Source organism: Mustelus asterias, chromosome 3, assembly GCF_964213995.1.
Source record: "Mustelus asterias chromosome 3, sMusAst1.hap1.1, whole genome shotgun sequence".
Classification (NCBI taxonomy): Eukaryota; Metazoa; Chordata; class Chondrichthyes; order Carcharhiniformes; family Triakidae; genus Mustelus; species Mustelus asterias.
This window is the reverse complement of record NC_135803.1, coordinates 143,909,836-143,926,029: the sequence shown is the minus strand read 5'-3', so window position 1 is coordinate 143,926,029 and position 16,194 is coordinate 143,909,836. Positions and strand designations below refer to the sequence as shown.

At 48.1% G+C, this 16,194-nt stretch overlaps 1 protein-coding gene across 3 annotated transcripts in view; it reads right to left on the bottom strand.

The window, feature by feature from the left end:
• Nucleotides 1–12,148, bottom strand: part of mtmr14 (myotubularin related protein 14) — an 88,771-nt gene extending 76,623 nt beyond the window's left edge. For all 3 annotated transcript variants that reach the window (XM_078209848.1, XM_078209850.1, XM_078209849.1), the window contains exons 1-2: nucleotides 11,672–12,148; nucleotides 3,893–4,041 (exon numbers count right to left, since the gene is read on the bottom strand). In XM_078209848.1, coding sequence (XP_078065974.1) covers nucleotides 3,893–4,041; nucleotides 11,672–11,812 — 290 coding nt within the window. In that variant the 5' untranslated portion in view covers nucleotides 11,813–12,148. The remainder of the gene's footprint in view (nucleotides 1–3,892; nucleotides 4,042–11,671) is intronic.
• Between the last annotated feature and the right edge of the window lie 4,046 nt (nucleotides 12,149–16,194).

The window sequence follows — 16,194 nt, the reverse complement described above, 5'->3', positions numbered from 1 at the left end:
GTTTAAGTTAATTCATCCAGCAACAGTTCACACTTGTCTCCAGCTGAAGTCAAAGGCAAAACCAAAGTTACCAGCCTGCCTTTATTTTTCTGAGGAAATAAATACCTGGCCTTGAACAGCTTTCAAAATCTGTTTTTTCATTCAATATTGGTATGTGAGCATCACTGGTAAAACCAGTATTTATTCCCCACCCTAAAGGTGAACTGCCTTCTTGAGCCATTGCAGTTCATGTTGTTTATGTACGCCTCCATTGCTAATTTGGGAGGAAGTTCCAAGATTTTGATCCAGCGACAGTGAAAGAATGGCGATATAGTTCCTAGTAAGAGTTTTAACAACACCAGGTTAAAGTCCAACAGGTTTATTTGGTAGCAAATACCAGTAGCTTTCGGAGCGCTGCTCCTTCGTCAGATGGAGTGGAAATGTGCTCTCAAACAGGGCACAGAGACACAAAAATCAAGTTACAGAATACTGATTAGAATGCGAATCCCTACAACCAGCCAGATCTTAAAGATACAGACAATGTGGGTGGAGGGAGCATTAAGCACAGGTTAAAGAGATGTGTATTGTCTCCAGACAGGACTGCCTGCAAGTCCAGGAGGCAAGCTGTGGGGGTTACTGATAATGTGACATAAATCCAACATCCCGGTTTAGGCCGTCCTCATGTGTGCGGAACTTGGCTATCAGTTTCTGCTCAACGACTCTGCGCTGTCGTGTGTCGTGAAGGCCGCCTTGGAGAGCGCTTACCTGAAGGTCAGAGGCTGAATGTCCGTGACTGCTGAAGTGCTCCCCCACAGGAAGAGAACAGTCTTGCCTGGTGATTGCCGAGCTCACCAAGCGTTCTCCAAGGCGGCCTTCACGACACACGACAGCGCAGAGTCGTTGAGCAGAAACTGATAGCCAAGTTCCGCACACATGAGGACGGCCTAAACCGGGATGTTGGATTTATGTCACATTATCAGTAACCCCCACAGCTTTCCTCCTGGACTGGCAGGCCGTCCTGTCTGGAGACAATACACATCTCTTTAACCTGTGCTTAATGCTCCCTCCACCCACATTGTCTGTATCTTTAAGATCTGGCTGGCTGTAGGGATTCGCATTCTAATCAGTATTCTGTAACTTGATTTTTGTGTCTCTGTGCCCTGTTTGAAAGCACATTTCCACTCCATCTGACGAAGGAGCAGCGCTCCAAAAGCTAATGGTGTTTGCTACCAAATAAACCTGTTGGACTTTAACCTGGTGTTGTTAAAACTCTTACTGTGTTCACCCCAGTCCAACGCCGGCATCTCCACATCATGATATAGTTCCTAGTCAGGATGTGGTGTGACTTACCAAGGGGAACTTGCAGCTGCTGGTGTACCTGCTACCCCTGTCCTTCTAGGTGGTAGAGGTCGTGGGTTTGGACGGCTCTGCCAAAAAAAACAATCCATTGCTGTTCCAAGGTTAGCGAGAGCATGCCCTCCATCCCGGAAACCTCGGATGAACCTGTATCTGAGGTCACCATTGCCGATGTCAGAGCAGCCTTCTCAAAAGTTAATCCACGAAAAGCAACTGGCCCAGATGGGGTATCGATGGGGTACCCAGACAAGCATTCGGGTCCTATGCGGAACAGCTGCAGGGGTATTCACAGACATCTTCAACCTATCTTTACAGCAATTTGAGGTCCCTACCTGCTTCAAGAGGATAACCATCATTTCAGCACCAAAGAAAAGCCAGGCAGTGTGTCTTAATGACTATCGTCCGGTGGCTCTGAAATCCATCATTAAGACGTGCTTCGAAAGGTTAATCAAGGCACGAGTCAATTCCTCCCAGACTGCCTGGATCCACTACAGTTCACCTGTGGCCGCAACAGATCCACAGCAGATACCATCTCCCTGGCCCTACACTCAATCCTGGAACACCTAGATAACTAAGACACCTATGTCAGACTCCTATTCATAGACTACAGCTCAGCCTTTAACACCATTATTCCTACGAGACTCATCTCCGAACTCCGTGGCCTTCTCTCTTCCACCTTCTTCTGTGGGAAAAAAATACAAAAGTCTGAGGTCACGTACCAACCGACTCAAGAACAGCTTCTTCCCTGCTGCTGTCAGACTTCTGAATGGACTTATCTTGCATTAAGTTGATCTTTCTCTACACCTTAGCTATAACTGTAACACTACATTCTGCCCTCCTTCTCTATGAACGGTATGCTGTCTGTATAGCGCGCAAGAAACAATACTTTTCACTGTATGCTAATACATGTGACAATAATGTATCAAATCGAATCCTCTCTCTGCAACTGGATCTTAGACTTCCTAACCCACAGACCACAATCAGTAAGGATAGGCAACAACGCCACTTTCATCCTCAACTCCAGTGCTCCGCAAGGATGTGGCCTCAACTCCTTATACATCTCAGACTGTATGGCCAAATTCCCCTCCAACTTGATTTTCAACTTTGCTGATGACACCATCGTTGTGGGTCGGATCTCAAACGATGACGAGACACAGTATAGGAAAGAAAATCTGGTGAACTGGTGCGACGACAATAATCTCTCCCTCAGTGTCAACAAAACAAAAGAGATAGTCATCGACTTCAGGAAACGTAGTGGAGGGCAGGCCCCTACCTGCATCAATGGGGGCGAAGTAGAAATGATTGAGAGCTTCAAGTTTTAGGTGTCCAGATCACAAACAACCTGTCCTGGTCCCTCCATGCAGAGGCTATAGTTAAGAAAGCCCACCAACGCCTCTACTTGGCATGTCCGCTACAACTCTCACCAACTTCTACAGATGCACCAATGAAAGCATTCTTTCCAGTTGTACCACAGCTTGGTATGGCTCCTGCTCTGTCCACGACCGCGATAAACTACAGAGGGTCATGAACGAAGCCCGGTCCATCGCTCAAACTAGCCCCCATCCATTGACACTGTCTACACTTCCCGCTGCCTCGGAAAAGCAACCAGCATAATCAAGGATCCCATGCACCCTGGACATACCTTCTTGTCGGGAAAAAGATACAGACGTCTGAGGACACGAACCAACCTGCTGCCATCAGACTTTTGAATGGTCCTATTTCGCATTAAGTTGATCTTTCTCTGCACCCTAGCAATGACTGCACTTCATTCTGCACTCTCTCCTTTCCTTCTCTATGAATGGTATGTTTTGTCTGTATTGCTGCAGGAAACAATACTTTTCACTGTATACTAATTCATGTGACAATAATAAATCAAATCAATGCAATGCAATATATTACAGACAATTCCTCAATGAATTTTTAACCTCAGCCATTATATTTTGGAGACAGAGGAGATGGAGGTTATTTTCCCGTAGAAATATTGGGAAAGCTTTTTTATAAAAAAGCAGAAATCATCCCTAACACTTTTCCCTCACTGTTCTTTTGTCCAAACAGTTTATCTACAATAACCTATTTGTTCTGATGAAGAATTATGTCAGAACCATTAACTAGTCGCTTTTCTCCACAGATGCCATGCCTGACTTTCTAACAGCTTCCAGCATTTTCTGTTGTCACCACATAACATTAGTTACCGAGCTGCAGAGGCTGAAGCTTAGGACAAAACTGTCTGCCCATCCACTCAGCTAGGGAAAGGTGTGTGTATCATAAGGCAACCTGAAGACAGGAGGTGGAGAAAAAGAACCAAATATTCAATAAACCAATTTCTCATTGCGTCATTGTAAGGATAACAAAACCTATTCAAACATACAGCATGTTATTAGAAATCAAGGCTGTGAACAAATAAAATTCCTTCTCTCATTTCCACTGCAACACCTTTCCCACAACCCTCCAAAACAACTTAGCTTGCAAGTTCTCTGAGAAACATAACAGACATGAATAGCCAAAACAGATTCCCATGGTGCTGGACATTTTGTCTACTCGAATTTAATCCCATTACCTGTCCTTGTCACCCTCTGTGCTTGCATACTCCATAAAGATGATGTGGCGGGGGTAATGTCCACAAAGCTCTCCATTTGGGTTCTGAATTACACTGAATACATAGTCCCTCCTGAACAATTCCAGGCAGCGATTCTCAATCTTCTCCACCTGCAACCAAAGAGATAGTCCAAATTACTACAGTGTCAACCTGCAGATAAATCCAGTGCCTTGAACATAACATCTAAAGGATATCACTGCAAGAACATTTGAGTCACTTTTCAGGTTCTTCTGACTGGTCTTTATAGAAGGATGTTATTGCGTGCCATTCTTCTTTCAAACAATAGGGAGGTTTTTACTCATGCTTAGCGAAACAACATGTCTTTTAAGTTGGTTATGCTCCCATATTCCTTTCAATCAACTCTAGTGTTTAATCACAACCTCATGTGCACGTTTTAACCAAAGTGCATAGGACTTTGAGATTCCATATGTCAAATGAAACTGGCACACAGTGGTTGGTATAACTCATGAAAGACACAGATACTGGGCGGAATTTTCCCAAAAAGTGCCTAAGTGTCATTTCAGGCCAGAAAAACAGTGCGAGAATCAGATCACAATCATCCCAGACTTACTGCATTGAAAGAACCCCCACGTGAAACACACCGGTATGGAGTCCCCAGGCGTGTGACTTGTCCGAACTGGCCGCAGCTGTGCACTGCTAACAAGGGTGGCTGAACTTATACACTCCCTCTGCACTCACAGCCGGTCAAGCCAAGAGGATGGAAGCGTGGAAAGCAGCTCCACACTTCATGGAAGCAGTTCCCAGAAGGCTTCTGGACTGGAGGAGAGGCAGGCCACCCTGTAGCCCCCCTACCCCTCATCTCCCCAGTTAGTGCCAGCAACCTGACACCGAGGACTGCCGTCCAATGCCGCAAGGAAACGAATGACCTCGTTTGAGCTGCAAGGGTGAGCGTCCATCTGTTACATCCTGGCACCAGTTTGTCTGTCGCACCTGGAATGTCCACATTAATCCACTCCCTGACACCCCGCAGCCTTCCAGCATCCAACCACCCAGCATCTTCCTCAAACCTCTTGGCACTTCTCATCACAATTTCTCTTCCTGTCGAGGCACGGTGCCAACATATGCCATCTGATGAGGCTGGCTCATCAAGAGTCAGCATCCCCCAAGGTGACAACCTAAGCACCTTGGTGGAAAGCTCTGAGGAAAGCACAGACCAGGTGTCAAAGGCATCACCCTCACCATCTACCAACGCAGAGACACACACCTGAGTGGGCGGAATTAGCAGATAAGCTTCAGGGTCACTATCTGCTGAGCACCACGCAGCTGCTAATTCACATCAGGTGGAGGCAGGAACATCCAAGGGATTGGACAGCAGAGGTCTACTGGATCCCAGGAAACAGCTGGCCCCCAACCAGATGCCGAGCTGCTGAAAAAGGTTTTCCTAAAGCTGCTGGGGATGCAGAGGCAGAGCTGGAAACTGCAGGGGTGGGTGTCAACAATATTTCAGCAACTGCAAGGCTGCTTGGAGGAGTCCCACAGCCTTCAGGCACAGGAGATGGCACTGGCATTGTGTGGCACCCGGGCCAACACTGCAAAGGTGGCAACCGCAGTGTAAAGCCTGGGGTAGGAATTTGTAACCATGGACAGCATGGTCAAGACTCCCTCCTAACTTCCATGTGATTAGACATTACGGTGCTCATTGTAGGAAGCACTTCAGAGTTTATGCAGTGTGAGGAGCTGAGTTAATATCTGACAAGCTGCCTTGATTGAGGCAACAGCTGCCATACCAGGTGCTCGTAATTGTTAGTGGAGACGAGGATGGAATGTCAAAAATAAACCACAGAGCCTTTCAAGCAGACTGAGAGCAGACTAAGTAGTGCAACATTAGCGGGCTTTGCAATTGGCATCAAAGGCAGCCCCTCCAGGGCTTCTCAGCAGCCAGTGTGAATTCCCGCCATGAGCCCCCAACCCGGCAGTGGGCCCTGACCTGCGGATCTCCAGCCCTACCAAGCCCCTGAACTCCTGACGATGCCGCACCCCACCCCACACCATGGCACTGGCTGACTTGCCCTTTTACACCGTGGAGGTTAATGCTAAGAGGTACTCATCACCTTGCTCACGCTTGCAATCTATGGCGCCTGGACCACACTTTAGTTTATTTTATTACAAAGAACAAAGAACAATACAGCACAGGAACAGGCCCTTCGGCCCTCCAAGCCCGTGCCGCTCCCTGGTCCAAACTAGACCATTCTTTTGTATCCCTCCATTCCCACTCCGTTCATATGGCTAATTAGTGTCATAAGTAGGCTTACATTAATATTGCAATGAAGTTACTGTGAAAATCCCCTCAGAAGAGGCCAGTAGTGTTTGCACCCGTGTGACCTCTCACTAGGAGGTGGGATCATTCCGGGAGGGGGATTGAAATCAAGCCAATCTCATGCCAATCAGCCTTGCGCTCTTTCTGGGTGAGATCCAGCTTGCACCAGCAGAAAGAACAGTACAGCACAGGAAACAGGCCCTTCGACCCTGAAAGGGACTGGGAAGATTGCAAACCATTTGGCACCAGGCACAAAACCTGTTTTGGGCCCACAATTTTCCTAGATTAGCACAATCTGTGCCAGGCGCAATGCAGCCAGAAAGTCACGGCCACTAAGTTTTAACGGTTGAAATATAGGACAGAAAAGAGAAGAACTTTAACATTTGTAGAATACCTTTCATGGCCTGAGGATGTCCCAAAGCACTTCACATCTGAGTACTTTTTAATGTATGGAAACACAGGAACCAATTGGCACACATCAAGTTTCCACAAAGAGCAATAAGATAAATGACCATTTAGTTCTTTTAGTGGATGAGAGTTAATTGTTGGCAGAACACCAGAGTTCACTCACTCTTCTTCAAATAATGCAGCACTCTGACAGTGCAACACAACCTGAATATTGCACCAAAGTGTTAGCCAAGATTATGTCATCAAGTCTCTAAAAGTGGGTTGTACTGGAGAGTGCTATCACTCATTCAAGCCTAATCTTTTTGTACTACGTACAGATAAGGATGATCTGCCAGTGTGCAAACACTTATGCAGTTTACCCTCAGCACTGAAAAAGTTTAAAAGTCCCCAGTTTAAAGCTGCTTAAGGTGGTGAGCTGTACAACTCAATAAAGTCCCTGGGCACAAGTAAAACTGGGCTCAACATGCTTAGGCTACGGAGAGCATAAATTGCCAGGTTGCTGCACCTGATTGTTTTTGCTGCTAAATTAATGCAAGTGGATATTGTCCAAGGACAGGACTGCAAACAACAATGCCCCTGAACACTGACTTTAAATACATTGTTTAGGGTCACACATACCAAATGATTCTTGGGATGAGAAGCTAGAGAGTGTCGAGCAGCTGTAGGGAACTTAGTAGCTTGGGCAGACAGATTTCAAATAAAATCTAATACAGAGAAATGAGGCGATGAATTTTTGGGAATATGAATGAGAACGAGACATACATGCTAAATGGGGCACAAACATTTCTCCAACATGAGAGAAACATTGGTGCACTAAGTACCACAGTCTAATAATATAATTGAAAAGTTTCTCAGTTGTGTGCTATCCAACCAGATGTAATGCAGCAACTTGCCAAGGCTTTACTGACAGCAACCTTTCAAACCCACGTCCTCTGAAGGACAAGGCTAGCAGACACATGGGAACACTTACCTACAAGTTCCTACCCATGCCACATACCAACCCTACTTGGGAATATAAATGTCATTCCTTCATTGTTATCGAGTCAAAATCCTAGCCTATCAAACAGCGCTGTGGGTGTGCCAACAACACAAACTACAGCAGTTCAAGAAAGTGGCTCATCACCATCTTCTCAACAGCAATTAGGGATGGGCAACAAATGCTGGCCTTGCTGATAACACTAACATCCCAGAACAAAAAAAAAGAGGGATTCACTGTGTATTTCTTAATGCTGAACCAGAATAGTTCAAACATACTGCTGTAAATAGGTCAACATGTTTTGGTGAGAACTAAACAAAGTGTGCATTCACAAACGGAAATCATAATTTGCATGGGGGGTGGGGGGGGGGGGCTTGGTCCTGTTGTAAAATGATAGGTTATCACGATGATAGAGACAGATGAAAACGTTTATTGTACAATACAATCTCAACTCAGTTGAAATTACAAACTTCCTATCCACAAAGACATCGCCACCAGATGGCAAAGTCTAATCAAGGTAGAAACATCAGCAAACTTATCGAAAAAAAGAGAAACAATTTTTTTTTAAAAATTGCACATACGGCAGTTGATCGTTTTCTGTTTGAAAGCAAAACTCTTTGCAATACTAATCAGATTTTATGCAAGTTTCTGGTTACCAAGTATATTATGAAAACAGCAAGAAAGAAAGAAGGAAACACAAAATCCGGTGCTGCATGGCAAAGTTGGAAGTTGTTACTTATTACTGACAAGTCACAAACAGATAGACAAAATTCCAAATACAATTAACCAGGAATGTGTGGCACAGTGCCACGGTACAATCAGTGCTCTCAGTGCATTGTACAACATTGGTAAGACATAGCACCTGCCTGCCGAATGGCATTGAGTGGATACTGGCCAAATTGGCATACAGATCACTACTGAACTTCATAACAGATCAAGAGTCATTAGACATTGGCAGCTAAGTACATAGAAAACTGTCCATGTAAGTGCCAGCTAGCCCTGTGGCAAATAATCAAAATGTGGAGATGCCGGCGTTGGACTGGGGTAAACACAGTAAGAAGTCTCACAACACCAGGTTAAAGTCCAACATGTTTATTTGAATAATTTGAATAAACCTGTTGGACTTTAACCTGGTGTTGTTAGACTTCTTACTGCAAATAATCATACACAGGAGAGAAACGAATGAGAAAAATGCAGGTGAAAGGATGCACAGGGTTGGGATGCTGAGCACTAAGGTACAATCGCACACAGTGTGAAATTGGAAAGTTCGATAACCCACTCCACTCAGTTTCTGCTACGAGTCTAGTCAGGCAGAAAAGACAGCACTGAAGATAGTACCCTTGATGGCAGGCTTCTGTTTCGTGAAACGATGTGGTGGTCAACTCTGTTAAACATTGCCTGATGTGGCTCAGAAGGCCCACTCTGGCATGGCAGACTCTGACACATCTGCTGCAAAGGAAGACAATTGGCTGAAATGGTGTATGATTTACTGGCTTCTGGTTTCTCCAGGCTCTTTTCTCGACAACCTGAGAATTTTATATCTACATGCCTCTTCCACTCCATTGTCCTTCCAAATGGTCAGACCTCAGCGGTCACGACTATCTCCCAGCTGTCAGTATTTGCGCCATCTTCATATCTCGCTTGGACACCCAGGAGGTTGTGACCCGGTAACCTCAATGTACAGAGGTCTTTGGCTGATGAATGTGACTACGCCAGCACTGACGACACGGGCTTAGTAATAAGTATATGCTGATGAAATTGGCAGATTTTAGGACTTCTGAGTTGATGACCTTGTGCTGCCAAGGAAATGTTTCAGACAGCAAAGGTGGAAACATCAGCCTTGATAGACACTCAGTTTGATGTTCACAGTCAGGTTGCTGTTTTCACACACTGTTATTCAGCACGGACATTACAGCTGCAGACTTTGTGCTGTGTGGCACCTCTTAATATTCATTTAAAGGGTGCAATAGGTTAAGCTGCACAACTTGGCACAAGAAATTTAAATGCAAGTAGACTTGAGGAAGAAAAAGACATGGAGTTAATTTAAGGCAAGAACAATTTCTATAGAAGGATGTGTTGTCCCTAACGTATTTCAGGGAAAAACACAGGAATCAGTAAAAACAATTCAGGACAATCAAAATGAATTTGCATTGACCAGTCAGTTCATAGAAGATGTGTGTTGAACAATTGTTTGGAGGAACATTAATATCATTGAAAGGGGGAGAATTTCTAATACAAAGACTGCATCGAGAAATATTGTGGAAATGAAAGTCCTTTAGAGGAACTGTTTCTCATTCACTTTCTTGTTGAAGATCAAAACCAGAACTTCCTCCTTCTTCAAACAGATATTTTAACGTATAAATGTTGTCACTGTGTAAAGCTGTGTTAAAACAAATCGTAAATCTAGTTAATCTGGCTCGCGGTCGCTCCGGTCCCCAGGCCCGCCCCGCCGCTCCGGGTTACATAGAACAGTACAGCACAGAACAGGCCCTTCGGCCCACGATGTTGTGCCGAGCTTTATCTGAAACCAAGATCAAGTTATCCCACTCCCTATCATCCTGGTGTGCTCCATGTGCATATCCAATAACCGCTTAAATGTTCCTAAAGTGTCTGACTCCACTATCACTGCAGACAGTCCATTCCACACCCCAACCACTCTCTGCATAAAGAACCTACCTCTGATATCCTTCCTATATCTCCCACCACGAACCCTATAGTTATGCCCCCTTGTAATAGCTCCATCCACCCGAGGAAATAGCGGCCGCCGCCGCTCCGGGTTCACCCGACGCCGCCGCTCCGGGTCCGGGTCCACCCGACGACGCCGCCGCCGCCGCTCCGGGTTCATCCGCCGCCGCCGCTCCGGGTTCACCCGACGACGCCGCCGCCGCTCCGGGTTCACCCGACGCGCCGCCGCCACTCCGGGTTCACCCGACGACGCCGCCGCCGCTCCGGGTTCACCCGACGATGCCGCCGCTCCGGGTTCACCCGACGACGCCGCCGCCGCTCCGGGTTCACCCGACGACGCCGCCGCCGCTCCGGGTTCACCCGACGACGCCGCCGCCGCTCCGGGTTCACCCGACGACAACGCCGCCGCTCCGGGTTCACCCGACGACAACGCCGCCGCTCCGGGTTCACCCGACGACAACGCCGCCGCTCCGGGTTCACCCGACGACAACGCCGCCGCTCCGGGTTCACCCGACGACAACGCCGCCGCTCCGGGTTCACCCGACGACGACGCCGCCGCTCCGGGTCCGGCTTCACCCGACGACGACGCCGCCGCTCCGGGTTCGCCCGACGACGACGCCGCCGCTCCGGGTTCACCCGACGACGACGCCGCCGCTCCGGGTCCGGCTTCACCCGACGACGACGCCGCCGCTCCGGGTTCGCCCGACGACGACGACGCCGCTCCGGGTTCACCCGACGACGACGCCGCCGCTCCGGGTTCACCCGACGACGACGCCGCCGCTCCGGGTTCACCCGACGACGACGCCGCCGCTCCGGGTTCACCCGACGACGACGCCGCCGCTCCGGGTCCGGCTTCACCCGACGACGACGCCGCCGCTCCGGGTTCGCCCGACGACGACGACGCCGCTCCGGGTTCACCCGACGACGACGCCGCCGCTCCGGGTTCACCCGACGACGACGCCGCCGCTCCGGGTTCACCCGACGACGACGCCGCCGCTCCGGGTTCACCCGACGACGACGCCGCCGCTCCGGGTTCACCCGACAACGATGCCGCCGCTCCGGGTTCACCCGACAACGACGCTCCGGGTCCGGCTTCACCCGACAACGACGCCGCCGCTCCGGGTTCGCCCGACGACGACGCCGCCGCTCCGGTTTCACCCAACGACGACGCCACCACTCCGGTTTCACCCGACGACGACGCCGCCGCTCCGGTTTCGCCCGACGACGACGCCGCCGCTCCGGGTCAGGGTTTACCTGACGCTGCCGCTCCGGGTCAGGGTTTACCCGACACCGTCAGTTCGGGGCTGTCACTCCAGGTTCAGGTTAATATTTGCTGTGTTATTCCTGTTTTGGGGACAATATTCCCGCTGTTACAGTGCGCAATGCCCTTTACCTTGTAGTTGGCCTCCTTGGCTCGGTACTGGTGTTTGGAGAAATGCTCGATCAGCTCCCCGATCTCCTCGCTCCTGCTGCCCAGCGCCGGCCCCGGGCCAGGGCCAGGGCCAGACCCCGCCAGGCTGGCCTGCTGCCACATCCCGCACGCCTCACTCCACTCCGCGATCCACACAACCCCCACCGGCCTCTCCCTGTAATGTACCGCCGGGGCTGCGGCCCATGGCCCAGCCTCCGCTGATGCTGTTGCTGTTGCTGCCGCCGCCGAATCGGCCCCGACCTTGGCCGCGGCTCTCAGCGCCCAGCTGGCCAGCCGCTTCCCGGGGAGCGGCGCGGCGGGGGTCCCGGCGCCTGGCCTCCGAGCGGGCTGCCCGCGGGGTATGCTGGCGGCGGGTCGGGGCTGAGGCGGGAGGGGGTGTACGCGCTGCTCTCCGGCTCTCACTCACTCAAACCCCAGCTCCGGCCTGAGGAGACACCACGTGACTGCCATCGTCATGGGAAACCGGCCCGACCTCTGACCCCGCCCCACGGCCCCGCCCACACCTGACCTTTCACCCCCCCCCCATTACCTCAGTGGGTTGCCAACTGGCCAGGGTCGCCCGGGAGTGTGCTGTCTGCAGGGACAACAGCCACAAGGACATCTAACTGCTTATTATTCATTTTGTTCAAACACTTCCAGTTATTAATTATAAAAGATATTACAAATAGACTAAAATGTAGCCCGACTAACTGTCAAATGAAAAGGTGTCCCTCATTTTCAGGGTTTGTCCCCATTTGACCTTTTTTTAAAGTTTATTTATTAGTGTCACAAGTCGGCTTACATTAACACTGCAATGAAGTTACTGTGAAAATCCCCCAGTCGCCAGACCCCGGTGCCTGTTCGGGTACACTGAGAGAGAATTTAGCATGGCCAATGCATGTCTTTCGGACTGCGGGAGGAAACCGGAGCACCCGGAGGAAACCCACGCAGACACGGGGAGACTGTGCAAACTCCGTACAGACAGTGACCCAAGCCGGGAATCAAACCCGGGTCCCTGGTGCTGTGAGACAGCAGTGCTAACCACCGCGCCACCTCAGCCACAGGGCATCCCACTGCTTAACTATTCACTTTCTTGAAACACTTCCATTTATTGATTTTAAAAATAATACAAATGTTTCAAAATATTTCAAAAATATTAAAATGTTGGCTGATTGAAAAACTAAAATCACATGGGATTCAGGGAGGCAGTGGTGTGGTGGTATTTTCACTGAATTAGTAATCCAGAGACTCGGGCAAGATCTGTGATCCTGGGTTCAAATTCCCCCATGGCTGATGAGGAAATTTGAATTCAATAAAAAATCTGGAATTAAACGACTACTGATGACCATGAAACCATTGTTGATTGTCGTCAAAACCCATCTGGCTCAGGGAAGGAGATCTACTGTCCTTACCTTGTCTGGCCTATATGTTACTCCAGACCCACAACATTGTGGTTGACTCTCAAAGGCCCTCTGAAACAGAGGGAATTTAGGATTGGACAATAAATGCTGGCTGATCCAGTGATGCCCACATCTAGCACATGAATTCGGGATGGGTTGGCTAAATGGATACAGAACTGGCTTGGTCATAGAAATGATGTGGAGTTGCCGGCGTTGGACTGGGGTAAACACAGTAAGAGTTTTAACAACACCAGGTTAAAGTCCAACAGGCTTATTTGGTTGCAAATGCCATTAGCTTTTGGAGCACTGCTCTTTCGTCAGATGGCTGTAGAGATTCGCATTCTAATCAGTATTCTGTAACTTGTTTTTGTGTTTCTGTATGCCCCGTTTGAGAGCAGATTTCCAGTCCATCTGACGAAGGAGCAGCGCTCTGAAAGCTAATGGCATTTGCTACCAAATAAACCTGTTGGACTTTAACCTGGTGTTGTTAAAACTCTTACTCGTCAAAGAAAGACAGAGAGTAGCGGTGGAAGGGTGTTTTTCAGAATAGGGATCTATAGCCAGTGGTATTCATGATGTGGAGATGCCGGCGTTGGACTGGGGTAAACACAGTAAGAAGTCTCACAACACCAGGTTAAAGTCCAACAGGTTTATTTGGTAGCAAACGCCACTAGCTTTCGGAGCGCTGCTCCTTCGTTAGGTGAGTGGGAGATCTCAATAGCACAAATCTTTTTTCTTTTAAATTAGGAACACCTTGAAATGGAATTCTCATCTTCTTGACTGGTTCCAAAGTGCTTCTTCATTTCGAAATAATGGTTTGTCAACGATTTTCATGAAGATGGTAAATCTTTCCGATGATATATTCATAAACGTTTTAGAAAAGAATGATTATAGAGGTGCTGATAATGGCAAAAACATTGGATCAGGCAGCATCTGGAACTTCTTCTTGGGACCTCTCCCTGTCCCCTACCCTTCTCCCTTTTTCTCTCTGGGACAGTTGACTTCAGATTATAATGTCCCATTATTACAGTATAATTCACATCTAAATTTGATCCTCCAAAATACATCACCTCACATTTGTCTGTCATTTCTGTGCCCAAGTCTCCAATCTATCTATATCTTGTTGTATCCTCTGACAATCCCTGGCACATTCAGCAACTCCACCAAATCTTTGCGTCTGTCAGTGGGACATTATAATCTGAAGTCAACTGTCCCAGAGAGAGAAAGGGAGAAGGGCAGGGGACAGGGAGAGGTCCCAAGAAGAAGTTCCAGATGCTGCCTGATCCAATGTTTTTGCCATTATCAGCACCTGTTGGACTTTAACCTGGTGTTGTGAGACTTCTTACCATCTTCATGAAAAACGTTGACAAACCATTATTTCGGAATGAAGAAGCACTTTGGAACCAGTCAAGAAGATGAGAATTCCATTTCAAAGTGTTCCTAGTTTAAAAGAAAAAGGATTTGTGCTATTGCGATCTCCCACTCACCTGACGAAGGAGCAGCGCTCTGAAAGCTAGTGCCGTTTGCTACCAAATAAACCTGTTGGACTTTAACCTGGTGTTGCTAGTGGTATTCCGCAGGGATCAGTGTTGAGACCTTTATTGTTTATAATATATATAAATGATCTGGAAGAAAATGTGAGGGGTTTGATTAGTAAGTTTGCGGATGACGCGAAGATTTGGTGGAGTTGCTGAATGTGCCGGGGATTGTCAGAGGATACAACAAGATATAGATAGATTGGAGACTTGGGCACGGAAATGACAGATAGAGTTTAATCCAGACAAATGTGAGGTGATGTATTTTGGAGGATCAAATTTAGATGTGAATTATACTGTAACTGGCAGAACCCTTAGGAACATTAACATACAGAGGGATCTGGGCGTGCAGGTCCACAGTTCCCTAAAAGTGGCAACACAGGTGGCCAAGGTGATTAAGAAAGCATATGGCATGCTTGCCTTCATCAGCTGGGGCATTGAGTACAAGAGTTAGCAAATCATGTTGCAGCTATATAAAATCTGGGTGAGACCACATTTGGAGCATTGCATGCAGTTCTGGTCGCCACACTACCAGAAGGGCGTAGAAGCTTTGGAGAGAGTGCAAAGAAGGTTCATCAGGATATTGCCTGGTCTCGAAGGCGTTAGCTGTGAGGAAAGGTTGAATAAACTAGGATTGTTTTCACTAGAAAGATGGAGGCTGAGGGGAGACCTGATAGAGATCTACAAAATTGTGAGAGGCATGGACAGGTGGATAGTCAGAAGCTTTTTCCCAGGATGGATGTGTCAATTACAAGGGGGCACAGGTTCAAGGTGAGCGGGGGAAAGTTTAAGGGAGATACACAGGGGAAGTTTTTCCGCAGAGAGTGGTGGGTGCCTGGAACACACTGCCATAGGTGGTGGTGGAACATACTGCCATAGGAGGTGGTGGTGCACATTAGCAACATTTAAGAGGCATCTGGATGGGTACATGAATGGAGAAGGAATAGAGGGATACGGACCGAATAAGGGCAGAATGTTTATTTGTAGTTTAGTTAGGGCATCATGATCAGCACGGGTTTGGAGGGTCGAAGGACCTGTTCCTGTGCGGTAATTTGTTCTTTGGTCTTTGACTAACGGTCAGATGAAGGGTGTCCCTCAATTTAAGGGTTTGGCCCCATTTTGACTTATCTGTAGGTTATTGTGTGAGGGATTGGGTCTGATATTCCTCTCAATTGTCTTTGCCTCATTGTTTTGTTTTTCATGTGAGCAGCATGTGTACAGCGACATCACCCCCCCTCTCCACACTTATGGTCATCTACCAGGGTGACCAACTCTGATGAGAACAAATAAGAGACAGTGTGACTGTGGGACCTGGGGAAGATCTTGAGACTATAAAGGAAAGGGGCAGGGAAGAGGGGGGTAAAATCAACCAAAATCTACAACTTCTCTTGTTGAGTCACAATATTCTTATCTCTGACTCACAAACTCTCTTGCAGTCCTCCTCAAATCATCCAAGCTCACCCTGCAGACTGTCAGGATCAGTCTCACACATGTTGTCCTAGAAATATCAGACACAAAGCAGTCCTTAAGGGACATGATAGGGGTCAAAATAAGGGACAATCCCTTAACA